Source organism: Carassius gibelio, chromosome A6 (assembly GCF_023724105.1).
Source record: "Carassius gibelio isolate Cgi1373 ecotype wild population from Czech Republic chromosome A6, carGib1.2-hapl.c, whole genome shotgun sequence".
NCBI classification, from domain to species: Eukaryota; Metazoa; Chordata; class Actinopteri; order Cypriniformes; family Cyprinidae; genus Carassius; species Carassius gibelio.
In genome coordinates, this window is record NC_068376.1 from 2,245,608 (window position 1) to 2,271,880 (window position 26,273).

At 35.2% G+C, this 26,273-nt stretch overlaps 3 protein-coding genes across 3 annotated transcripts; 2 read left to right on the forward strand and 1 right to left on the reverse strand.

Annotated features, from left to right (window-relative positions):
• Window positions 1-2,386: 2,386 nt before the first annotated feature.
• On the reverse strand, window positions 2,387-14,345 carry LOC128015246 (vitamin D3 hydroxylase-associated protein). Its single transcript, XM_052598923.1, has 15 exons — window positions 13,896-14,345; window positions 13,411-13,524; window positions 12,812-12,952; window positions 12,601-12,734; window positions 11,038-11,244; window positions 10,714-10,754; window positions 10,484-10,608; window positions 10,268-10,393; window positions 7,602-7,699; window positions 7,392-7,491; window positions 7,234-7,277; window positions 6,085-6,124; window positions 5,561-5,669; window positions 4,333-4,478; window positions 2,387-3,064 (listed from the first exon to the last, which is right to left on the reverse strand). The coding sequence occupies exons 1-15, from the start codon at window positions 14,106-14,108 to the stop codon at window positions 2,930-2,932; spliced, it is 1,773 nt and encodes a 590-aa protein (XP_052454883.1). The 5' UTR covers window positions 14,109-14,345; the 3' UTR covers window positions 2,387-2,929.
• Window positions 14,346-14,623: 278 nt separating this feature from the next.
• On the forward strand, window positions 14,624-16,509 carry LOC128015247 (cytochrome b-c1 complex subunit 6, mitochondrial). Its single transcript, XM_052598924.1, has 4 exons — window positions 14,624-14,759; window positions 15,075-15,107; window positions 15,726-15,887; window positions 16,207-16,509. The coding sequence occupies exons 1-4, from the start codon at window positions 14,715-14,717 to the stop codon at window positions 16,237-16,239; spliced, it is 273 nt and encodes a 90-aa protein (XP_052454884.1). The 5' UTR covers window positions 14,624-14,714; the 3' UTR covers window positions 16,240-16,509.
• Window positions 16,510-17,227: 718 nt separating this feature from the next.
• lrrc41 (leucine rich repeat containing 41) lies at window positions 17,228-24,780 on the forward strand. Its single transcript, XM_052598922.1, has 10 exons — window positions 17,228-17,584; window positions 17,731-17,817; window positions 18,168-18,238; window positions 19,052-19,766; window positions 20,769-20,996; window positions 21,145-21,291; window positions 22,255-22,353; window positions 22,435-22,563; window positions 23,965-24,037; window positions 24,119-24,780. Exons 1-10 carry the CDS (start codon window positions 17,329-17,331, stop codon window positions 24,336-24,338), a joined length of 2,025 nt encoding a protein of 674 aa, XP_052454882.1. The 5' UTR covers window positions 17,228-17,328; the 3' UTR covers window positions 24,339-24,780.
• Window positions 24,781-26,273: the final 1,493 nt, after the last annotated feature.

The following is a 26,273-nucleotide window of genomic DNA, read 5'->3' on the forward strand; positions in this document are numbered from 1 at the left end:
AACAAACTGTATTAAATGTTTACATTTAACTGATTCTAGAATTATTTAATTAATACAGTGTGAAATTGTTAAAAAAAACAGTCAATGGCTCCACGTGTCCCTTTATTAACATTTTAAATATATTTTCGTTGCAGTCCTAAAATTTTTTTATGTGCTCAAAATATTCAAGGTAGGAGCACATGTCCTTAAAACGATAGTGACCGTGAATCCTTCAGAAGTTATAATGTAGCACAAAAAAATACCACAAGAAACACTCGCTTTTTCAGTACCCTATACACTGAGAATAATTTATTCTGCAAAACATTCTGTAGGAGCGACATGAAACATCAAACTCCTCCACCGCTCTCGCGCTAAAACAACAGAAGAAGCCGCTCAGCAGAAATTCATCCGTCACTTCAGAGGTTTAAGTGAGGAAGACTCTCTCTGCCAGCCCTGCAAAACAATACTTTCACAATACCGCCGGACTTTTATTGTGGACGAGGCATTATATAATTCTAGGAACTACTGACAGGCAAGGATATGTTAAATCCTCCTCTACTCTTCCAGAGAGTGGATGAAACCAGCAGCAGCTCTCTGACTCGGTCTGTAATCCCGATACGCACTGTCTGCATTTTTACTGTAGGTGTTTAAGCGCATTTGCAGAGCATTTATCTCCCCAATGTAAACCAATTTGGCTATAAGGGCCTCGGGGCGAGCTCACAGCCGAAGCAAAGAAAGGAAAACTCAAACGTAGCAGAAGCGCAGTAGGGGTGCTGTGACGCAAAAAAAATGAGGAAAGAAGAAAAGAAGCAGAACGGGAGAAAAGAGAATCCTGTCCAGAGGCGATGCTTCCCGTTTGTGCAATAAGAACCCAAAAGCCGCCAAACCCTGAATCACGCTGTTGAATCCCAGAAATCATCACAATCATCGTTATCCCATAATCTGGCTGTACATGCCGGGCCAGACATACTTTTCAACTTCCAGCCAGGTGTCTGTACAGCATGAAATATGCATTTTATTTTTTCTAGAAAAACACTAGCCAGCATGATTCTAGGGGCCTCGAAGCCCACTTTCACACAGAGTTTAGGGTCGACCCTAATAAAAATCACCTGTCTGTAACCAGGGATAGATAGTAGCTATGTATAATTATACTGTAACAAGGACACCTTAAAGTGAAACTGGATAAATTAAACTGATCAGTTTTAAGAAATGCCAAGTTCTGTCACGAAATGCTATATTGCGTGGGCTGATGGGTCTTTAACGCAAACTGATGATATTCACAGTGTTAAACTTCTTGGTTCAAGCTGGTTTATGTTGCATATGCAGGAAATGAGCTTACTGTTTTACATTTAAATGGCTGATTAACATTCACTATAACAGTTTGCAGCGCACTTTTAGAGTTCCTCTGAAACCCTCCACCTTCCCCAGCTCCACCTGTATAGATCTGCTTCAGCTTATTATGTATGCTATTTGTGCAGCGGTAGTATGTCTCAAATACTCACTTCAATGCTCAAGTTCCTGTACTTGCACTGCAGCAGCAATAATCTACAACAAAAGCAATAACCAACAGCAGCAGTAATCCTTTCCACCAAGACCAAATACATCTACACTGTCATAGTTGAGTTGTTGTGATATGCCTAAAATTATTGTTGGGAAAATCACTGAAAACCAGATATCAAGGACAGGTTTCGAGGGCAAATATAATATAATGTGCTATGTAATATTGTGAAATATTTTTAATATTTAAAATAACTGTTTTCTATTTGAATATATCATTTATTTCTGATGCAAAGCTGAATTTTCAACAGTTTCAGCTATTCCTCCAGTCTTTAGAGTCACATGATCTTTCAGAAATCAATTCTAGTACATCGATTTGACAGTGAATAGATATTATAGAAATAATTCGTAAAAATGTTAATGTCTTTACTGTCCCTTTTGACCTACAGTATATTTGATGCATCCTTGCTGAATAAAAGTTGTAATTTCATTAAAAAAAAAAAAAAAAAAAAAAAAAAGATTCTTACCGATCCTCAACTTTTGAACGTTTGTCAAGGTTACATTATTAAAGCAATGTTTTGTTGTTGTTGAATACATTACCTTCCAGGCCAGAATTAGAATTAGGATCCATTTCAACAGTGAAACAGGAAAGAGAACAATAAAATGATAGGAAATCTAAATGTCCTAAATGTCTAAATGTTCCCATCTTTGATGACTGTAAATGAAGAATGTCAAATGTGTGCAAAACCCAGAACAGGCAAATATTCACATAACGGCGGAGCTGATAGAGTCATGTGTCATTAAGTCCAGTTAAAGCCTTTCTAACCAAAGTCATCATTCAGGGCACAGAAATGAGTGTTGCTCATCTCAGTGACGATGGTTTTCCAGTGAACATGTGATGCACTACAGCTCTGATTCATTTCAGTTTAATGAATTTGTGAAGCATTCAATTATACAATATGATACAGAAATGAAGAAAAACATTCAAATCTTCATTCAATTTTGATGAAGCTTTACTGCTTCTGTAGTGAGTGCAAACACATTTTTCATTGTGATATATAAATATTCCTAACATTGTGAAGAATGATTGAGAGTTGTTATTATTTAAAGGTGTAAAATTTCAGCGGTGAAAAATCTTCACAAAAATGTTATTACAAAATCTAAAGACAAAGAGATACGAATGGCTCAATTATAATCATATCAGTATATTATTTTGAAATAAGAAAAACTATTTTAACAATTAAAAAAAATTCAGTACATGTTAGAGTACCATTCTTCCAAAACCTTAACACACAGCAGAACTTGTTCTTAACAAAAAACATACCCATAAGTTTTTAATTAGTATGATTTAATTGTAAGATAGAACTTGTAGAATCCGTAGATGTTTCTGCGGTCGCAGATTGAGTGTAGAACCGCTAGCAGCCCACAAACATTCAGAGCAGAGTTTCAGTCATTAATGTTTCCTGGTGAGTTTGTTCTTGGCTGTGAGATGTTCTACCTCTCTCATAAAGCGCAGACACATTTCATCCTGCCACGGCAGAGACACACACTGCACTGTCACAGGGAGACCAACGCCACCCTTCACCGCCTGAAAACACACACACACACACACACACACACACATTACACTATATTAGTGAGGACATCTCATTGACTTCCACTGTTTTTCTTTTCGTCAGGTTATGAGATTTTATATGGCCTTTCATCTAACATTACAGAAACTTGTGAAAACACTACAGTGATAATGAAACATGATTTGACTGAATAAGACTTTTTAACTAGTGATGACACACACAATGTCCTCACTAGTTAGATGTCATGATATTTCATTATGTACCGTAAGTGAGGATTTTCGCCACCTTACAAGTTTAGCTAAAGATGTACACACACACTGTTTTTGTGCCACATTTGCATTCCATGCCAAATTATTGATATAATTAACCATTAACTTGGGTATGCTTTGTTATTCAAAATTAATTGTAAATAAAAAAAAAATTGTCTAAATGTCAACCAATCTACATGTTCACAGTAATCACCATTACAGTAAATAGTCTAATATGTTATATAACATAAAATAACATTAAAATGAAAATAATGTAAAACTTTAGGCTTTTTTTAATGCACTGCATTTGACATTCCAGCTTTATAACTAATGGTTAGAATTGATCGTTTTTAAAAGAGTGATAATGTTTTGCTCATAAGTTTCTTATATAGTCTTCATATGTATTTAACCCAAACCGTCAAGAAAAACATTTTTATGAACAAAATGAAACATTATTCACAGTAAAAGAAAGTATTAATTTCTACATTCTACATCAATTGTAACAATGTTATGGAGATGAGACAAAGCATGCTTGGAATTATTATTTCAATTTTTTTTCATGTTATAATGTGTTATTTGTAACAACACATTAAAAAAAAAAGATATATCAGAATATAAACAAAAAACTCAGAGTATGTAAGATTGTCATCCTTTATTTAGGTTTGGTCTAATATAAAAAAAGAAATGGACATGGAAAAACTATTTTTGACACCTTTTAATTGTTTGTAATAAAATTATTATTAATAGCAATAATAAAAATGGAAGCAAATAGTGCAGTCTTCTTAGGTTAGAATAACCCAAAAATACAGTGTCATATATGGATATTTAGTAAAAATATAAAGTTTATAGTTCAATAAAACAAATGTCAGCCTGCCGCTTGCAGTGTGGTTCCTTCTTTGTAATTCTTTGTAATCGACTATAGACTATACTGCCTCCATGTGGTGGTCAGGCATTCAACCCACACAAAGATTACAAAGACTGACCAAAACACATGCATTTAATGGCAATTTAATACTTGAACTGTGAAGACGCACCTTAACGAAGAGTTTGTCCCACATGTCCCCATGGGCACCCTTGTAGTGACTGAGCTGTGCCTCGTCCTCCTCCGTCACAGCAGACACAGGCACCGTCCCGGCAGGGAAGTTCAGCAGGTTATACAGGCTGGTGTAACTGAGAGCACCTTCAGAGCCGAGAAAATTAACTCTTACTGATCTTATGTGATGCTCAAATCATTACGGTCCAGTTAAAAAGTAAAATTAAACCACAGAATCACAATCCACATCAGCCCAGTCTTTTAAGTAAATCCCTAACAGGAAGTATAAAATTTGCACACAGGTAAAGCATGGAAGCTTTTGTTCCCCTTAGCTTTACAAGTTAAATACAGTTCAAATGTAATAATACATGTTTCATTTAAAGGAATGGTTCACTCAATGAAAACTTGCTGCATATGTACTCAACCTCAGGGCATTCAGGATATATAGAGAAGTTTGCTTCCTCATCTGAACAAGTAAGCTTTTATTCAAGATGTAGAAGTTTGTTTCTCCTTCTGAATAGATTTGGAGAAATGTAGCATTTCATCCCTTGCTCACCAATGCAGTGCAGTGAATGGGTGCCGTCAGAATGAGAGACTTTTTTGGCTTGTAAACGGTGCTTGATCTGATTTGGATGAGACAACTACTGATTTGGATGAGACTTTTTCAATGGAGAAAGCTATATTATAGAGAGAAGACTTATTTTAATTTAGCTGGAAGCAATGGTTTGAAGTAAAAAAATTCTTGATTTTTTTTATTTTTTATTTTTTGTTTATAAACATACAGCTTTTCACTTCACAAGACATGAACTGATGGACTGGAGTGCTGTGGATTATTGTAATGTTTTTATCAACTGTTTGGACTCTCATTCTGACGGCACCCATTCACTGCAGAGGATCCACTGGTGAGCAAGTGATGCAATGCTTCTTCAAATATGTTCCCATGAAGAAACACACTCATCTACATCTCGGATGGTCTGAGTGTGAACTATACCTTTAAAACCATCAAGGAGATGTAATCAAAGGGAGATATATGACAGGTTAAAAAAAAAAAAAAAAGGTAAAGGTAGTGATAACTAGTAATGCTGTAGGAATTTAAAGCTAAAACACAAGAGAAGATGTGGTACAGTGATTAAGAAGAAGATTATAGAATAAAAATTGTCAAACCCGAGCTTACGGACACAAAGATAATTTAAATGTAATGTTAATGTAGATATGAGGTAAGACAGTACTGTTGAGTCTCCCGCAGTAAGTGAAATTGTAGGCTGGTCCAAGCATGGGACACAACAAAACATCCAGATTCAGTCTCCTCCACTCCGCTATCACCTCATGAATGTACTCCTACAGATTTGAAAACAGAAAATCACATCAGAATAAGAATCTTTCATATCCAGTGTGTGCAAGGAACAGGAATGTGATCAACTGCAGGGAGATGTTACTCAGAGTCACTATAATACACCTGAACAAGGACACATAATATCATAAACAAGACGTTTTTAGATGAGAATTGTGCAACAGCTATTGGTTCAGTAAGGATATGCAGATGTGAAGAAGCCATGAAGGTGTATGCTGGTTTTCATCATTTAATGTACTTCAGCAATAAGCCCACTTCAGTTAAAAAAAACATAAAGCCAGGTCTGTAAATGTTATGCCTCTAGCTCTTTTTCCCTTGATAAAGTTGATAATCATTTCTACAGTAGTGTCGAGGAAAGCTGTTGAAAAACCACATAAAAAAATCTATATAATAAAAAACTACCTCAATATTTGCATGTATTCTCCACAATTCAGCCACAGACCTGAAAAAGAAAAAAGAAAAAGTTAATTTATGTATTATTAGCTATCAGAAGACTTTTGAAGACTGTGAATATATACTATGCTTTTTTTTTTTTTTTTTGCTGTATGGAAAAAATGTTTAACAAGAGGGAAAAAAAAAACACTTTTGAGGTTTTGAAGGGTAAATAATTAATTTTAAAAGTAAATACTTATTTTTTTCAGTTTTGTGTGAAAATACACTTCCATTCAAGGTTTGTGATTGATACGTTTATTTTTTATGTTTTGAAAGAAGTCTCTTCTGCTCACCAATGCTGCAATTATTTGATCAATATACAGCAAAAACTGTAATACTGTGAAATTTGATTACAATTGAACTTTTATTTATTTATTTTTATCTGAATATACTCTGAAATGTATTTTATTCCTGTGATCAAAGCTGAATTTTCAGCATCATTACTCCAGTCTTCTGTGTCTCATGATGCGGATGTTTTAAAGGAAGAGGATAGAACGGGAAACTGAACGGTGAAATGTGTGTCAGAAAGGATATAGCAACTATGCAGCATAATGTACACTAAATCATGTGAGAGAAAATACTCGGCTGAAGTTGGATGAATTGGTGTATTACCCGTTTCCATTTTTAACTTGTTCAATAAGTTTGTTATTTTTAATAAAGTTACTGTGTAAAAGCATTTGCAACAAACCCCGCTTTGACTGCTGGTCTGTTCTTATATGGTTTACTAGTGAACTCATTAAGCGAGTCAAAGGTTACATTAATATGCTGATTTGCTGCTCAAGAAACATTTCTGATTATTATCAATGCTGAAAACAGTTATACTGCTGCGTATTTATTTTTTATATTGTACATTTTTATTGTTGCTTTATTAATTTAATGCATTCTTTCTGAACAAAAGTACTAATTTCTTTGAAAAAATAAATAAAATAAATCTCACTGATCCCAATCTTTGAGCGGTAGTGTATTTCAAATTTTTCTACAATTTTAAATTGTAAAAAACATTATAATAATAATATATTGTTATTGTAACCAACTCACATAACACTCTACCAAATCATATTTATCAACATAATTATGTTAATTATGCAAATGAATAAAATGTGCATCTCTATAACTGACCCAACTCCATGAGTAGCATCTATGCTTGCAGACATCCGTGGACACTGAAGAGTACAAACATCAAGACCAGAGAAAAACATATTAGGTTGAATATCCTCTTTCCAAAACAACTGATTGCTTAATGAGAAGCAGGAAACAATTGCAATTACATCACTCACAAAAGGCTTGAGAACAAAAGAAATGAGCTTCATTATGAAGCTTGGAGTGCTCAAAATCACGTCCTGATTGCGGATACACGGGTCAATGGGACCTGGCTTCCTGAAATCACACAAAACGCACACAATATACAACAGATGCGTGGTTACTATGAATAAGACGTGGCAACAGTGACTTTAATGTCAATCTAAATGCACGGATAACAGACGTACAGATGACTGATGAGGGTCCGACCTTTGTCTGCCATGATCCCTCTGATAGTCAACTCATGGAAGACGTGGTAGAGCCGCAGCGGTTGGAATGGAACCAGCTGAAAGGTGAACGACACACCTGAACATCATCAGAGCAGTCTTTTGACACAGCTTTCGAGCCTTAGATGTATGGAGTCGACTACAGTGGACTTTCACGATCGATTCATAACCACTGCTACATGGTGTTTCTTTCTTAACTACAATCTGCCACTGGTTTACATAACAGTTAATGCGGTACAACCTTCTACAGACACCTTGGCAATTGAATCGCCATTGGCTAGTAAATATTTTTGTTTACTAGCCAGATTGATTATATGATAAATATTTGTAAAATAGCGCATTTTTTTCAAATATCTGAAAGTACACTACTAATATCAATCAGTTAGGCTTTATAATAATCAAGTATTATTTAAGAATAGAACTTTAGTAATTAGAAGTAAGCTTGATAACCAGTACCGCCGCTCCCTATACGCAGAGTATCCAGTTTACGTAGGGCACCAACTCTCAGGGGGGCGGCATCATAGGTGCTCAAAAAAACAAAGGAAAAAAGAAAACGCTGAATGCTTGCATCTCATGTTTGCATCTGTATGTTCATAATTGATGGATGGACATCTCTGCCCAGTGGATGAGCAAAGACATCAGCAATCCGGCACAGAGAAAAGAAAAGAAAACTAAAGAAACTAAAAAAAAACAAGCTGTATGTTCGATATTCACAAATTAAGAAAACGTTTCTAAGGTTACACAAAAAAAGTTTTAAAAAAAATACACTTTTCTAATGTCAATAGTACTTGAGAAGAATTATGGAGTCAAAAAAAACCAACTTAATTGTTCATCTAATCATCATCAACTATAATGCACACCTTTAATTTTTTTTTATATTTATTAAAATCATATGTAAATGATGCTACTTTTTCACAACTGAATGGGCTCAAATGCAAGTTTGAAGCTCAATAGCATTTGAGGAGAAATACAGTCAAAAACAACTGTAAAAAAAATATTCATTTAGGTGTCCGCTACAATGCACACCTTATAGATTTTAAATATTTATTCAAATAAATTGTGAATCACTTAGGTAAAAACGAGGCCTTTGTGTCACTTTCAGGCAGATTCCTGTGAAAGGTTTTTTTTTGCCTGTTGATGTTAATAATAATAAGTTTAAATGTTGGAAATAATTTCACCACCACAAATGCATCTAGTATTCTCTCTGACTTTCCAGGTTCCCTTACAAAAATTAGCCATGGTTTTAACAAGAATAACACCAAAAGTTATTGTTCTTTTTTAGCCATGGTAACTGCAAATTACCCATCGTTTTGTTACTTCAAATAACAATTGACAAAGAAGTATTAATATACTGTAATATTTTTGTTGTTGTTCTTGTTATTAAAACTAAAAACTTAAAATGCATTATATAAAAACAATGAGGCATTTGGTTAATAACACTGTTGAAAATACATAATGTAGGCTAATACAAAATAAATAATTTATGTACAAAACATGTTATTTCAAATGCCTGTAAAAGGTAATTGCTGCTGCTACACTTACAGGACAATCAAATCCTTCTTTAGGCTATTTGCCAAACATTTAATTTAAATAAACTATATAAAATAAACTATAAAATAAATAAGAGTCATAATAAAGTTATAGCCACAGGTAAATGTCGAGAGCTACAATTGTAATTTGTAAATAATACAATTTACTCATTTATTTATTAGCTTATTTTATTAAAGTTTTTATTTCATTTAACATTTTCAACCCTAAAGTATGTGTTTTGTTTTGTTCTCATCATATTTGAGGAAGGGGGGCACAACAATACAATCCTGCCTAGGGCACCCATTTGGCCAGCAACGGCCCTGGTGATGACCATGTTTTAATGCATATTAGTCATTTTAACTGGACTGGTGGTGGTGCTTTTTGGTCATTCAGTGCTTCTGTAAAAAAAAAATAAGAAAAGAAATTGGGGGAAAAAACTACAAAAAAAATACTGGTAATAATGATACCAATTCTACTAATAAGAACTATAAAACACACCAAGGCTTACTGAGCTGCTGGATTCATGAATATAAATCAGGTTTTGTGCTTTCGCTCGAACTGATTTGCTGAAAACAGGGACGATAACAGGTGAGCGCCAGCCAATGAGATTGCCGTTTGCACATGAACTCCACCCACTACCGGAAAACCCTGCTGTTTTTGAAAGCTGAAGTGTTCCATAGGATTGACGATATTTTGACAGGAAAATACAACAAATAATACTGTTTTAATGCATCACGTCAATTCACTCTCTCTCTCTCTCTGCAGGTGTGTGAGAGAAAGCGACGGCGATTTGTGCGCCTTCACACTAGAGTTTACGGTACATTAAATACTGCGCTGCGCATCCATTGAGATGAACTTGAAAACAGCACAGAGCGCTTGATGGAGAGTGAAACTCTGAAGAGCTGTGAAGAGAGTGTTTGCGAGTGAAAATATATCTGTGCTAAACTTATACTTAGCCTTCAACACTGGCAAGTAAAATCAGATCATTTATTAGCCATTGGCTAATATTAGACATCATTTAGTCGCCGGGGTGTAGATTTAGTCGCATATGTGAGTGATTTACTCCCAATGTAGAGGGTTACAGTGTGTCTGTGTACCGTGTGCCCCGCTCTTTCCAGCAGGTCCTTAGTCTCCCTGAAGGCCCTGGCCATGCTCGGAGACGGCTGTAGATACCCGTCATTCTCATAATAACCAATCCTCAGGGGCTCGGAGCTCTCATACATCTGTTTAACAAGAGCAAAGTATCACAGATTCTGCATTTGCATAACTTACAACAAGTAAAGGTATCTGGGGTGTGATATTTAATGTGCAACCTCTTGGTTGAATGGTATGGGAGGGACGGTGGGGTCTAAGGAGAACATGTCCTGGCAGAGCAGCGCCTGCATACACAGTGACAAGCTTTCGACGTCCCTAGCCAAAGGGCCAAAAGAGGACAACACTGCACACACCAACACAATGTTACAATTACACAAAGTAAAGAACATGATGTTCTGTTGGTGCAAAGTCCAGAACTAGAACAGCATGATGACAAACATGATCTGACCTGATTTCTGGCCTTTGATGCAAGAACTGATTCCACGAGCACTAAAGTTAAATAAAAAAAGTAAACAAATAAATAAAAAAAAAGCAGAAAAAAGCAAACAGGTTGAATAAGGTGAAAGTTGAAAGATGACTTTCACAATACAAACAGTATCAAGACTGATATATATTTCTCTCTCTCTCTATTATCTCAACATATATTAGTTTTTTAGATTAAAGCAGTACACTTCAAATACCTACTGTGAACCCTTTGCTTTTGAATATGAAACTTTTCCTCACCGCATACAGTATTGTCACACAAATTAGATTTAAGAGGCATATGATGAACCTTATCCTCATTGCAGTGGGTTTAAATCCACAAATCCCACAGAAGGATGCTGGGATACGAATGCTCCCAGCAATGTCAGTGCCTATGCCTAGCAAAGAGCCTCCTCCTCCAATCAGAGCTGCCTCTCCTCCGGACGAACCTCCAGGGGACTTCTGAAGGTTGCAGGGGTTCAAGGTTTGTCCATAAATGGGGTTACTGCAGTCATAACTACAGTAGATGCAAATACAGAGGGTTTGAGTTAGTAACAACAGTGGATAGAAAGGTACAAAGTAGCTTTCCAGAACCTTCACTCTCTCTGTTCCCGAGTGGTGGAAAACTTGGTATTTGTGATTGAGATCATTAAAATCAACTTTTATTCATCATAAAATGTACAATGATTGTGGAGCCCCAGGTGTTAATGAATGGTGTTAAACCACTCTTTGTTTTTTGAACTGTACAGGATCTTGGGAAAATCATGATTTCAGCACAAGCTAAACCTTAGATACTTTGCATTCGATGTCATAGCAGACCATAGTGTCATAATACGATACGTTTCATTTAAATAAAGAATCTGTTCTGTTATGAATACTGAGGTCTGCAGGAGAGAACTGAAGTACTTTTAGAAGCACAAACTAGTTAAAGGAATAGTAACACAGAAATAGATTTTTGAGGTGAACAGTTGAATTTAATAAATAAAGGCTCCTGGAAAATGTAAGAAATTATATTCTTCATAAAAGGAAAAAAAGAAAGAATTAAATAATATGAAATAAAATTAAACCTATCTTAAACCCATGTATTTTTCATCCCAAATTCTCAAACTTTTACATTGTTGTTTTGGTATCATTGAGATTCTATTTTAGTTTTCATTCAATATCTTCATTTTCTATTTCTGGTTTCAGGTGAATTTTAGTTAAAGTTGTAGTAATTTTTCATGAAAAAAACAACAACATATGTCTATATGTTTTTTTTGTTTGTTTTGTTTTAGATTGAATAATTTAACAAGTTAAACTAAACAAAAATAAAAAATTTTGCCTTGGCAACCAGCTGAAATATAAAACTTTAATTTTACCTTATTTTTATATATATATATATATATATATATATATATATATATATATATATATATATATATATATATATATATATATATATATAATTATTTTTTTTATTATAAAAAAAATTCAAAGTTTATTTATTATTATTTTTTTTTTTATGGATTTAGTTTCCATCCTGTCTGGGCACAATATTTTATTTTAAAAAAATTAAAATAAACTACCGGTACACACATTGTTTTATACATACAACTGTTCTTTACAATATAAATATAGCATTTTTTTCCTTGTTGAAAATGAGATTTTACATTGAGTTGTCAGAGGGAGGATAAATGAGCTTAAATATCATGAATGATGTTGCAAAAAAAACACCTTTTATGGCTAAGCTCCAGCAAATGAGCAACTAACTACATGGTCTCTTCATACACTCCTGGTGGCTTAAGATTCATCTCTCTTCTTGGCCTTCAAATCATTTAATATTACCAGGATTTCCCATTTTAGTTTTTCCCAGAGTGATGTAGATTTTACTCACTTGAGAAGACCTTGTGGTATGTTGGTCTTGATGAAGGGGATCGCACCCTGCTTCTTCAGCACCTTGACCACCACACTGTCCGCGAGCGCAGGCTGATCCAACTTACTCACCACACCACAGGAAGTGTCATGACCCTGCTCACACAAACTGATGTTACACACACCTCAAACAGGAAGACACTTCTTTGAATTCGTCTTACCATAATATTCACCTCATATGAGATGTTGTCCTTGATGCTGATGGGCACTCCGTACAGAAGACCTTTCTTTTGAGACTTGATGTCTTCCAGCTGCACCACAGACTCCATTAAGATCTCAGTGCTGCAGTTCAGATCCCTGTTCACCTCCAGAGCCTTTGAAGCACACCATCACACATCTCAACAATAAGCAATTTCCTTTCCTGCTGCTCCTGTAAACTTTTCCATACTCATCCCATAATCCCAAAGTAAAGAAAGCAAAAATAATACACTGAAAAACATTTAAATAAAATTATATATATATATATATATATATATATATATATATATATATATATATATATATATATTTGCAACACCATAATAGCAATAGGTTTAGTTTCTTATATTTTATTATTGCTTATCCTCTTTTAAGAGGGGAGATATTTTTTATTTTTACTATAGCTTACATTTATGATACATGTAAAATATAAGTAAATCTACTAGTAAATGTTGCATGGAATAGACTGCATAAGACAAAGCTCAATGTCTCAAAAGTGTAAACCTTTGAAGCTGGCCATAAACTCATAAATATCAAACACTATGCACATGTAAAGTAAGGTAGCAGTCTCAACCTTTTCCATGAAGGCATGAAGCACAGCGTCTGGCTGCAGGGAGCCATCCTTTAGTTTCCCAGCGAGCTCAGACAGAGACAGAGACACGATAGAGCTGCTCTCAAAGCCTGGGTTCTGGAAAGACGTGAGAAACACACATCCTATGCGATCAATAAATAACAGAGGAGGCTTGGGCTAGTTGTCTAAAGTGTTTGATGAGCAACAAGAAGGTTTTGTGCCAAAAGTCCAATTACACAATAGTTTTTCCCCCTTTCTAGCAGTGCTTGTATATGTTAGTCTAGTTAAATGTGTCAAACTAGTAAATTCAGTACACTTCTGCTTAAAGATAGAAAGATTAGATTCCATTGTCACAACTTACACCATATAATGCGACAATATAATTTTAATACACGACAGGCACATTCATAAACACTTAACGTTACTCTACACACAATGCATATTCGATGTACATTACATTAATAATATATGCATGTTAGCTTTTATACCTGTATTTTAAATTGTTGCACCGCTTGTTCAGCCAGCAGGAGAGATGTATCTCGTCTTTTTCGTGCGTTTAGTATTTTCTTTTGAATCTCTTGGTTTTTTCTCCATTTGAAGAAAAGATATAATGCACCTGTACCGCAAACCGTGGCTGTAATCACCGGCGTCCAGTTAATATTCATGTCTAAAACAAGCTGCTGTACATTAAAGCGGTGCATAACTGCTCCACAGAGAGTGTGTGTGTGTGTGTGTGTGTCTGTGCAACAGTGTAGAAAATCAACAGAAACTGTGCGCACTAGAGCTCCAACTTTCCTTCCACTTCCTGGAAATCCACAAAAATTTTAAGTTGATTGTAATTTGTAAATATTTTCGTCTCTCCTCTGCATTGCTCCATATGTTCTTTGTTCTGTATTATTTTTTTAATTTTTTTTTGAATTAAATTTCTGCAAAAAATTAAATTAATTAATTAATAATTAAATAAATAAATAAATAATATTTAAAAATTAAAATAAATGGTAATGTTTTGTAAAGAGGTGTGAATTATTTTTGTTGTTTTTTTTGGTTTAAAATACTAAGATTGAATTGCAACTCAAAGAAAAGGATGTTTTGAAAAAATTTTTTACCTCATTTTACCCTGTGTCGAATGCAGAATGATACGATGATGGCAGGACTAATATTTACAGCTGAAGTGAATAGACAGTGAACCGGAAGTTAACAGAGGTGGACCGTCTCTTTGCAAAAAACAAAAGTCTTTGAACACAACTTCCGGAAAGGGTCACGCTGTCCTCCGTCGAGTGTCACATCAGGAAATCTCAGCTAAAAACATGGTTTTCGAAGATAAAATGATCACGAATGGAGAGCCAGAGGAGGTATGATACCATACAATGTTTCACGGAGCGATTTAAATGCCATTTGGTGTGTTAAAGTAGCCGGTTTATGTGTCTTAAACCCGCTCTGGTTAACAGGCCGATCCTGATCTATACACTGAACCTAATGTACATACAGTGTATAAACTTATCTTATGCGTCTGACGTCTAAACTGTTGCGTGATATTTTATCTTTTTCTTGTATGAGCAAATACAATATCCTGGGTATCATATATATTTGTTGTTGTTGTTATTTTCATACTACTTATTTACAAATGCATTTATATATAGCCGAATAATGCACTGTGTTGTGTTCAGGAGGAAGAAGAAGAAGAGGAGGAGGATATGGTGGTATGTATTATAGATCAATATACTATTGCCATAATATGTCCAAATAAATTCTAATTAATTCTAAATCATATTTAGTAGTTTATATACCGTCTTGCCCTTGATCAAGACCTCAGGTTATCCCTCTATTCTGTCTTTTGTAAGCCACTTTGGATTTATAGCTATATACACTAATCATCTTAATTATAATTTCACATTTTTATATTCATATATATATATATATATATATATATATATATATATATATATATATGCGCGCACACACACACACACACACACACACGCACACACACACACATGGAGGCTCCATAACGTGTGTAAAAACATGGCCAAGATCTTCACATCTGGAAAAGTAGATTGTGTGACTTGCCTTCATCACAGCTGTGCAGTTTTGACGATTTTCTAAATGTATGGTGCCACCTAGAATTGTAACTTTGTGAGAAACTGGACACATATTCTTACGTTTTTCTTATTCACTTTGATTTTAGTCAGTCCGTCAGGTCATTATGTCTCATTCTCAAGTCTTACATCAGTTAACGCTGTAGATGATCTCTTGATGATGTCTTGATGTGAATGCATACTGCGTTGGATGAAGATTATTGTTGAATGTTTGCTGCTCAGGACCCGTTAGAGACTGTGCGGGAGAAGTGTGAGCAGACGGAGCATTGTGTTCATGCTCGTGAGCGTCTCGAGGCGTGTGAGACAAGGGTCGGCTCGCGCTCAGAGACCACAGAGGACTGTACGGAGGAGCTGTTTGACTTCCTGCACGCTCGGGACCACTGTGTGAGTGCTGATGTTAGTTGTCAGTGATGGTAGAGAGGTTCAGATACATTCTGCATTTTAGGACGAGTCTTTGACTTGGCCAAGATGCTGGTGACTTGTTTACAGATTAGGTTTGAAGTCACACCACAGTAGTTTAACCAAAATTATTAATTCTATCAGTATTTAATATCTTATTTGTCATGACGAAGTTGTATGCTGGTATTTTTTTCTGTGGAAAATGTTCTGAAAATTATGCATTTTTGTGACCGATTTTTTTTGTTTCTGAAAATATTTTTTTTATGTTCATTATAACTTGTTCTTCTCTGTTTGTTTTCTGCAGGTGGCCCACAAGGTTTTCCAGTCAATCAAATAAACAGAGCATCTCAGCGCTCGATTTTATATATATAAATATATAAGAAGTGATTTCTGTTCCAGATTCAACAATTCACCAAAACCCTTAGGTTCTTCAAATCATCTGTTTTGCTGAATTGTGACTGAAGGGTTAATCACTGTACCATGTTTTCATCTCTCATGTGTCTTCTGTTGTTGAGATCAGTAGAGAGGTGATGTTGACAGAATTTGGCTTTATTGCTAAAGTCAAATAACAACAACAACAAAAAAAAACAATAAAGAAGAAAAGACAGCTGCTGGTTTCAGTACTTTATTCTCATAACTTTGCTTTTGGGAATTGAAAGAGCAAATAAGCATCAACAGCATACAAAGAACATAATAGATATGACATTAACATGACTAACTTAAATTAATGACTTGTACACTACAGATAAAAGCTATGTGGTAAGGAATTAAGGAACATTTTGACATTTTTAAATTAAAATAGTAAATAAATTAGTTTTCCTAATCACAAAATAACACTTGCGAATTTTAAATGAAAGAAATGAATTCTTGATTTTTTTTTTACTGTTATTATTATTATTTTATTTTTTCAAGTAAATATTGTAGTAGTGCTTTAAACATCCTGACGTCTTTCTGATCGGATTTGGGCGGGACTTGCACAACAACAGCGTGTTTCATTGGCTACATCAACACCCGGAAGTTCAGGTCGATTAACATTAAGCCAATCCGCGCTCTTTCCGTAGAATTTGAGCAGCTAGAATGGAATTTAGATTAAATAAGATTTTTTTTTAAACTGGCGGTATTAGAAGCACACATGTTCTGTATATATAGAGTATTCATATCTTAATAAATATTACTTTATTATTCAGATGTAAATTATTAAATTATATAAATGTGTTGTCACATGGTATCTGTTACTTTCCTCGGCGCTGAGTTGATTGGACCAATCGCATTCGTGAGTGATCAAATGGTACAATATATATATAGTTAATTTTATAGAGATTTATGCGAGCGGCTTTGCCTTTGTCGATCAGCAATTAATTATTATAGTATATATAGTTAAACGATTATACTCCATAGAGAATAAATATCCACAATTAGCCAAAAAATGATTAAGAAACAATGCAGCGCTAATTACAGATTCAGCTTTGAGCCGCCGAGCGCCACCTGGATGAAAAGCTACTTTTCTGTCCGATGTTTTTTTTCTAATACATTTTTATTTTCCAAACGGGAGACGGAAGCAAGAATTGTATCCAGCACGCGCTGTGTTGAACAAATGGGGATTTCTAATGGAAGCTCGTTGGTGCAGATGTGCATCGTCAAAGTCGCTCAAAACATGCATTTGTTGGAAAGAAAGGTTGCGAGTGAGTTTTATTCAAATTCGTTTTTTGTCAATCTCAAATCAAGACTTGTGTAACTTAACTGAATATTGAACGGATTTTCATTGACATCAAGGACGTGATGGAAAACATTTGGACGTTTCTGATATTCTTTCCCTGTCTTGATGTAGATCTGCCTGTCTCTCTCCTGAAAGACCTGCTGTCACATCTAAACATTTATTATCTGGACAGAATCGAATCTGCTGCTGCCTCCAAAGGTACAAAAACACACTCGTACAGCTCCATTACATTTCTGTTTGCTTGTCCTGTGATGTGAGAGCATTATATTAAATGTGCATCTGGATATAAAATGTGAATGAATGATATACTTTGATATACTATGCACTTTTCAGTAACATTTAACATGTAAAAAAAAAAAAAATACTTTTTAAATTTCTTTAGGAAACAGATTCTTTCTAAGTTTTAATAATGGCCAGTATATTAATGATATCAGGGTCAATCCGTGTCAACTCAACCAGTTTGTGATATTTGGTTGATTTGACATGGATCGACCCATCTGATAAGTCAGAGTGCCGCATTTAACACTGAAAGCTGATGCTGATTTCAGGAGTCTCCACGTCTGTCATTTGGGCAGCAATATGGAGAGATCTGGACCAGACGTGGCGCTGGAGATTGAAGGTCTGTTGTTCTTCATTGCTGCTTAATTCATTCATGACTGTCATTATGTGTGATGAACCTGCTTAGAATATCAGGATACTGTCTTTCAGAGTATTTAATGATTTTCAGGCACTTGTTAACTTTCATTTTTTCATTTTATGCAAGTTATTTTATTATTTTTTTGTGTGTTTTTTTTTAAATTACATTTATTTATTTATTTATTTCAGGCTTTCTATAGGAAACTACCCAGTCCAATACCTTATAAGTGCCACTTACATGGCCAATAAACTTTATTTTATTTTATTCTGGCATTTTAGAGCAAACTACTTATAAGTAAAATTCAACTAACATGGGCAATAAACATTTATATATATATATATATATATATATATATATATATATATATAGGTGAGTTTTATTTAAAAAAATAATTATTATTTGTTGTTTTATTTATTTATTCTGGCTTTTTAATACAAATTTAAGTCAGATTCTTTCCTTATAAGTGCTTTCTTGTGCAATTTATTTAATTATGTACTGTTCTTTTATTTTATTCTGGCTTTTTTGCGCATTTTTTAAATTTTATTCTGGCTTTTTAGAACAAAGTCAATACTATCGTACTAATCATCATATAATTGTTTATTTAAATGTGTTATTATTTTTATTTCATTCCTTGCTTGTTTTATTTTAGCTTTTATTTCCATAACAAAAGGTGCAGGCAGGAAACAGTGGCAGAATGAAGTGAATGTGACAGGAACTCAGATTCAAACCTATATCCTCATGATGAGACCCATGTTGAGAGCAAGTGATCTAAACTTGATTCACTTATGTTTTCAGTCAGCACTGCCCGATCAGGACGTGAAGCAGAGATGTTTGGAGAGGCTGTTTCACATGGTGCTGTTCACTCAGATCAGACGGGGAGGATCGTACCTCTCCGATCTCAGCGAGTCTTCCATTCTCTCCATGACTGTAAAACACGTCCGAGTCCTTTCTCTCCACACATCAACCAGAAACATCTGCAGGCTCTCGTCCGGGGACCTGCGGCCCATCCTGAGCAGCCTAGAAAAGGGAGTGAAGTCCCTCAAATTACTGGATGCAAAATCGCTGTTCAAACACGGCCGGAAACACGTGCTGTTTGTCCTCCACCGGCTCCTGGATCACGGCTCTGTTAGAGAAGTGGTTCTGAGAAGAAACCCAGATTCATCTTTTCTGAGCTGGCTCACGTCCAGACGCAGAGGTCATCAGTTATCGGTGTCCAGTGCTCCGGAGGCATCCCACGCTGACGGACATCGTTCAGTTTTAGGTGAATTCGACTCGAGGTGTAGTGCAGAGCTGGAGGAACCTGCTGCCAAACGCCTCGCTTTAGACATGGAGGAAAACCCAGAGGTTTTGTGCAGTGAGTTTTCATCCTCAAGCCGCTCTGCTGACCGCTGCCCTGAAGGTCAGATCCACTCGCTTGATTTTGAAGTGTCCAAATGTGATATCCTGACCACAGTGTCTCGTATCCTGCCGACATGGTTGTGTCTCCACACGCTACATCTTCACAGTGACTGTAAGTACATGCTGACAGCTGAACTTCAGCTCTAGTTTTTCCTAAAAGTGTACACGTATGGGGGGGACAGGTGGCAGTTTTTGAGATCTGTATTGGCTGTACACTGCTAAGTTTTGGGGAGAAAGAAAATCTAATTGTGAAAAAAAACAACTATCTGTTTATGATGGGACTTTAAGTAAGTATAAATCAGAATTTTAAAGTATAAATGTAATGTTATTAAGTGTTCTTTTTTGTTGGACAACCGGTTTCTAAATTATCAGCATTAACTATTTTTTTTTAAAAAAAATTTATGAGTATTGCTATATTATTTTATTCTGCCACTTTAGAGCAAACTACTAAATCCAATTCCATGTAAATGAAAATTACATGGCCAATAAAAATTGATTGATTTGACTGTATTTTTATATATATGATACTTTTATTCAGCAAGGATGCATTATTTTAATAAAAATATCAATATTTTACATTTTTTCCTACTTTTATTCAGCAAGAACGCCAAAAGTGATGGTAAAGATATTTATGTTACAGAAGATTTCTGTTTCAAAGGAACGCTGTTCAAATTTGTTAAAATATGATCATGCTTTCCACAACACACGATAACATTTTTCAACATTGACAATAATCAGAAATTTTTTTTGAGCAGCAAATCAGTATATTATTATGATTTCTGAAGATCATGTGACACTGAAGACTGGAGTAATGTTGCTGAAAATACAGCTGCATATCACAGAAATAAATTTCATTTTAAAATATATTTAATTAGAGAAAAGTTATTTTAAATTGAAATTATATTTCTGTTTTTACTGCATTTTTAATCACATAAATAGAGCCTCGGTGAGCAGAAGAGACTTGTTTCACAAACATAAAATCATCCAGACCCCAAACTTATATTATTTAATTTCTTATTATTTTAATGTATTTGTTTTATATAGGCGTCTGTGAATGCAGGATGGTGTGAAGTGAAGTTGTGGTGTGTGTGTGTGTGTGTGTGTGTGCGTGCAGGGCTCATTAGTGAGCAGGAGATGTCAGTGTTGGTGGAGTCTCTCAGACGGTTGTTTCTGAACCCCGGCTGCTCTCTGACGGATCTCAGTATAAGTCACGTCAGCGCTCACACACACGTGATCAGCATCCTGCGAGCCTGTCTGACCCTTCAGAACCTGTCTCTGGAGATCTGTCCGCCTGCCGAGAGAAACCAGTGGAGACCGCAGCCGCGTTTCACTGAACACAAAGGTGATGACTTCCTGAACTGAGAGCTCAGACACACAGCTTTTTGATCCAGATTCATAGGAATTGTACTGTTTGATGAGATGCTGATATTTCCAGTTTATCAGGCATAGATCGATAGTTAGATCACACTTTTTTTTCTCTGTATTTGTAGAGCTCTGCCTGGAAAAGCTGACAGTCAGATCCACTGGTCCAATGACAGTGACGTGCTTTCTGCCGGTCCTAAAATTAACTCCAAAACTCAGCAGCCTTCATTTCACAGGAATCCATCTGTCACAGGAGTTTTTTCACACATTAACAGGTACTCAGGCAAATAATCAGTTCCTGGTTTAGCCAGACATTTACACATGACTCCAACATCTCTTCATCACCCATGTGAAAACCAAGTGCACTTCGTCAAGAGTAAAAGAGAAAATATACTTTAAAACCATACTCTGTGTGTGAACTGAACGTAATGTTTTCTGACACTTAATTGCAAGGTAACTTAAACTTAAGTACGTATAATTACTTCAGTTGACTGAAAAAATGGTTAAAATGTACTGTGAATGTACTAATAATCATTTAATGTAAACTAAAATAAACTTTAATGTAGTTTCTTTAGAAACTTGTTCTTAAGTGTGTTTTTATTTATTTATATTTGTAATTACGTATTTGAAATTAAGTTGCAATGTAGAACATTTAAAATATATTAGTAATATTGAATAATCAAGTACTTTGCATGTTTTTTTTATGGTGGTCAATACATCAAGTGTAAGTGCATGACAAAAGATTAGTAAAACATAGTGATTTAAAATTTACTTCAAAGTAAAATTTAATATTTTACATTATTTCAAATGTGCTTTTTAAAAGTGCACTTAATTATATTAGGAATATATATTATGAATAATATTAAGAAACTCTTGAAAGTGCACACTTAAGATTTGACCTTTTACAAGTGCAAATTTAATTAAATTAAATTACAATTAATGCACATATTTCTGAGGTAATGAAATTATAATTAAATTAAATGTATGCATTTATTTTAATTTATCCAAAGTGACTTACAGTGCATTCAGGCTATCAATTTTTACATATCATGTGTTCCCGGGGAATCGAACCCACAACCTTGCGCTTGCTTGTTTGCTAGCACAGTGCTCTACCAGTTGAGCTACAGGAACACTATGTATGAAGAGTATGTAATGAAGAAACGTTGTCCTACCTGATACAGGTTTTCATCTAGAATTTGAATATGATGAATTATTTCTGTTTGGTATTTTCCCCATAGGATCTAATCCATCCCTCAAGGTATTAAAGCTGGAAGACATAAACTTATCTGACCATCACCAGGAGATTCTTCAGTTTCTGGAACGTTCTGTGTTAGAAGGTATGACGTGATCCTGCGGGGGAGAAACAGAGGTAGTGTTGAACTGAAGGGTTAATGTTTGTGCTGTTGTCTGGATCTCAGAGCTGTCCTTCAGAGACTGCAGGCTGCTGGATAAGTGTGCGGTAAAGAAGGACTTCCTGCTGCCATTTGTAGAAGCACTGAAAGGGATTTCCTCCCTCCGGACCCTGATGCTGGCCCAGAATCGCCTGGGTAAGACTGAACACACTCTACAGAATGACTATATGACTTATTGAAGTCAGTATAATTTTCTTAATTTTCTTTTCTTTCTTTTTCCTGAAAGAAATTATAATTTTTCTGGATTCCGTTTTTTTTCTGTTGTAATTTTTTTTTTTTTTTAATGGTTAAATTAAATATTATTTTAAAAAAAATCTAGGAAAAATAGGTTTTCAAATCAATTTATTAAAAAAAAAAAAAAACATGTTTTTCTTCACAATATGTTTTATTGTATCCTAATTCTATATTTTAGCCTATCTCATTATTGAAATATGCATAAAAACAACTTAATTTAATTGATTGTTTTTCCCCCTCAGAAATCCTGGTGTGTTTTAAAATATTTCTGGTTATCAAATGAAGGCATAAAAGATTAAAATTTTGCAAACATTATTTTTTTGGTAAACAAAGGAGATTTACTATTAAAATTAAAACATGGAAGAAATGTTGCGTGATTATTCCTTAAAAATAATGTTTGTTTCATTTTAGTAGTAGTAGGCTATGTACATTCTGCTGAACAATAGTAATACATTTCTGGCAATTACTTGTCTTTAAACTTATATTTTGATGGGCTGCTGTGATATTAGTCCATATCGTGATTTGATTTAAATGTAATGACATACTTTTTATTAATTCTTTCAAAATTTGTCAAATTCCTGGCCATTATGCGTTAAACTGTGAATCCCATGATTCCTTGCGCGTTTTCTGCATCGCAGAGATCACAGGGCTCTACTTTTCTTTAGCATTAATGCACTAAATTGATAAAAATTTAGAGCAGTGATCTTTACGTTACAAAATATTTATATTTCATATAACGGCTGTTGTTTTGAACGTTCTATTTATAAAAGAATCCTGAAAAAAAAGGTAGTTTCCACAAAAAAATAATGTTTTCATCATTTATAATAAATGTTTCTTGAGTAGCAGATCAGGATATTAGAATGATTTCTGAAGCATCACGTGCCACTGAAGAAGGAATAAACTTTACAGGAATAAATTTTACAACATATTCACAGACAACAGCTTTTTAAAATTGTAATGTTTCACTGTATAACTGTATTTTTGTCAAATAAATGCAGTCCTAGTGAGCACAAGAGACCTATATTCTTCCAAAATATATATTTTTTCTGACTTCTGACTTTTTAAAAGTACTGTATATACTGTAATGATGGATTTAAATTGATTGTAATGGATGACAGAATGTACATTTGTATGAACTATTAAGATGATTTACTTCAGCTGAACATGTTTCTCATATAACATCAGACTGAATATGTAAACTGTTGAAAAAAAAAAGTTAGTGTTTCATGAAGGAACATTTTTTATGGGTTTGGAATGAATCAACGGGGAATAAACATGACAGATCTGTTCTTCTTTCTCCAGCAACAAGTGCCATAGAGATTGCTAGATTATTCTCAGGATGCCGCCCAAGCAAAATCACAAAAGTAGACCTAAGGTAATGCTGGTTTGGTTGCACACATCTTTCTTAGTTGCTCAGTTATGTAGTTAAATAAATGTCATCTCTCGTTTCATACAGCTCAAATTTCATTCTTCCTGCTGAGCTGCTGGAGTTCGCGCAGCTGCTGGAAACATACAGACCTGTTCAGCGCCTCACTCTGGACCTGAGGTCTAATCCACTGGATCGTGACCCGGAGGTCAAAGGTCAAGCGCTGCGAAAGCTCCTCCCATACTGTAATATATTAACAGACGACTGGGACTCCAGGTCCACTATGGCAGATCACATCAGTGTGATGTGACAAATTCTGCAGCTGCTCTTGTGAAAGACATTTGTGAGCAAAAGCACATGGACATAAATGACCTGCACAAACACATTGAGTATAATTACACCTTAAGATGGAGATGTTTACAAAATAAATACAATGAAAGCAACTGGAAAAAGGAGTGTGCTATTGATTGAACAGTAGAAAAGTTTGAGAAATCTCCTCCATTTAGACCGATCACGGTGCAGTCCGAATCATCTGGAGGAGCGAAACATGACAGCAGAAAAGTGAATTTGACTTCAATAACACCACTGAGCATCTTAAAAACTGATGCTGATTTGCAAAAAAAGTCCTAATATTACATAATTTGGTGATGCTGAGTTCAAAAATATCAAAACCTTTCCATTATGTACAAGTTTGTTATACACGCGGTATGTAACAGCTTTGATGAACTTCAAATAAAAACATCAAGTTTCAATGAGACTGAGAAGTGTATATATATATATAAAAAAGCTCTCAATATATAATCTGCAAAGTAGTGGGAAATTGTTTTAATACTTCATTTAATGTCAAATAACTCCACAAAATAAGAATATCACCCACAGCAGTAGTAGAAAACATCTGGCTAATGTTTGCATTTTCTTCCGTCACTGACCATAATTCTAACCATGAAAGCAGGCTTCATCCTAATGTCTTCAGAATCATTCTTAGATGTGAAAGTGAACACAAAGTCTTTGTGTAGTTAGAGACCAGAACCACTTTGTCACTCGTTGTTGTTCTGGTCATCACCAGGATATAGTCCAGTACTAGCATCTTCCCTGAAAATAAGACAACTGTCATGTAGATAAGGGTCAGAGTTAATGAATCTATTACAGCTCCGGTGTTAAATTAGTGTTTAGTGCCTCTGCAGCTACTATCATGACCTGTCACTGTTAGATTAGTTCATGCTAGATTAGATCAGAAGTACTTTGAGGGTTCGATGGTGCAGCTCTGTCTCTTAAATGAATGGTCCTTGTGGTGCAGCTCCATCTCTGAGCCCACAGTGCAGCTGTTTGGGCTTGATAAGGTTTTTAATGATTTTTGAGACTACTACTACTTATTTGATCAAAAATACTGTAAAAACTGTAACTGTACTATTTATTAGCATGATCTTAAAAACATGTTCAGCTGAAGTAAATGCGTATCGTTTATTTCTTAAGGATGATGCAATCCCAACGAAAAAGGGTCACGATCGTGTGTTGGAACCGCAGGCAGTGAGTAAAACTGCTTAAAATATCTCTGCCTCCTTGTTAGTGCGTCCCCTCCCATGCCGGAGACCCGGGTTCGAGCCCCGCTCGGAGCGAGTCGTTGCTGCTGCTGCTCTCGTTCAGTTTCAGCATCGGGATCTGATTCTGGATCATAAATAAACGCTGAATCTGACTGTTAGCCATGGTTTGTTTTGGATGATGGGTTTTTCCTCAAGGTAATGTCACAGCTTCCAAATGCTCTCAACACAAAAGCCTACTGGCGCTCTTGATTCTTTAGCTCCGCCCACACGTCACGCCTCCAGCCGGTCGTGTTTTTCCGGGAAAAATCGGTACAGACTATCTTTCTCTTATGAATATAATAAAACTAAAGACTTTATGGAGTTATGAAGAATGCAGTACTACTCTATAGGTACTCAAGATTAACAGGATATTGAGTGAAAACGAGCATTTCACCCCCCCCCATTAAGCGAGGTTATGGATGACCGAGAAGACACGCTGGTCTTACCCGGTCTGCACACTTTCTACAGGTTTGGTCTGTTTCAGGGATACCTTATACAGCTCTTTCTGGAGAGGAGTCAGTCTGACAAAAACTAAAATAAAACCACACGTACATTTTCAACAATATCGTACTGCGCAAGTAAATGTTGACACAGATGCGTAAGGTTGCAGATTACTTAAAGGGGGCATATGATGCGATTTTCATTTTTCCTTTCTCTTTGGAGTG

What these genes read in the sequence shown, in the direction of transcription:
- LOC128015246 (XM_052598923.1), bottom strand. Translation starts at nt 14,108, where the DNA reads ATGCACCGCTTTAATGTACAGCAGCTTGTTTTAGACATGAATATTAAC. An exon ending in ATACCACAAGGTCTTCTCAA is followed by an intron (nt 11,245 to 12,600) that starts GTGAGTAAAATC and finishes CATCTACTGTAG; the next exon opens with TTATGACTGCAGTAACCCCA. An exon ending in GATGCTACTCATGGAGTTGG is followed by an intron (nt 6,125 to 7,233) that starts GTCAGTTATAGA and finishes TTTCTTTTTCAG; the next exon opens with GTCTGTGGCTGAATTGTGGA.
- LOC128015247 (XM_052598924.1), top strand. Translation starts at nt 14,715, where the DNA reads ATGGTTTTCGAAGATAAAATGATCACGAATGGAGAGCCAGAGGAG. An exon ending in CGAATGGAGAGCCAGAGGAG is followed by an intron (nt 14,760 to 15,074) that starts GTATGATACCAT and finishes TGTTGTGTTCAG; the next exon opens with GAGGAAGAAGAAGAAGAGGA. An exon ending in TGCACGCTCGGGACCACTGT is followed by an intron (nt 15,888 to 16,206) that starts GTGAGTGCTGAT and finishes TGTTTTCTGCAG; the next exon opens with GTGGCCCACAAGGTTTTCCA.
- lrrc41 (XM_052598922.1), top strand. Translation starts at nt 17,329, where the DNA reads ATGATTAAGAAACAATGCAGCGCTAATTACAGATTCAGCTTTGAGCCG. An exon ending in CGTGGCGCTGGAGATTGAAG is followed by an intron (nt 18,239 to 19,051) that starts GTCTGTTGTTCT and finishes TTATGTTTTCAG; the next exon opens with TCAGCACTGCCCGATCAGGA. An exon ending in GCTGGCCCAGAATCGCCTGG is followed by an intron (nt 22,564 to 23,964) that starts GTAAGACTGAAC and finishes TTCTTTCTCCAG; the next exon opens with CAACAAGTGCCATAGAGATT.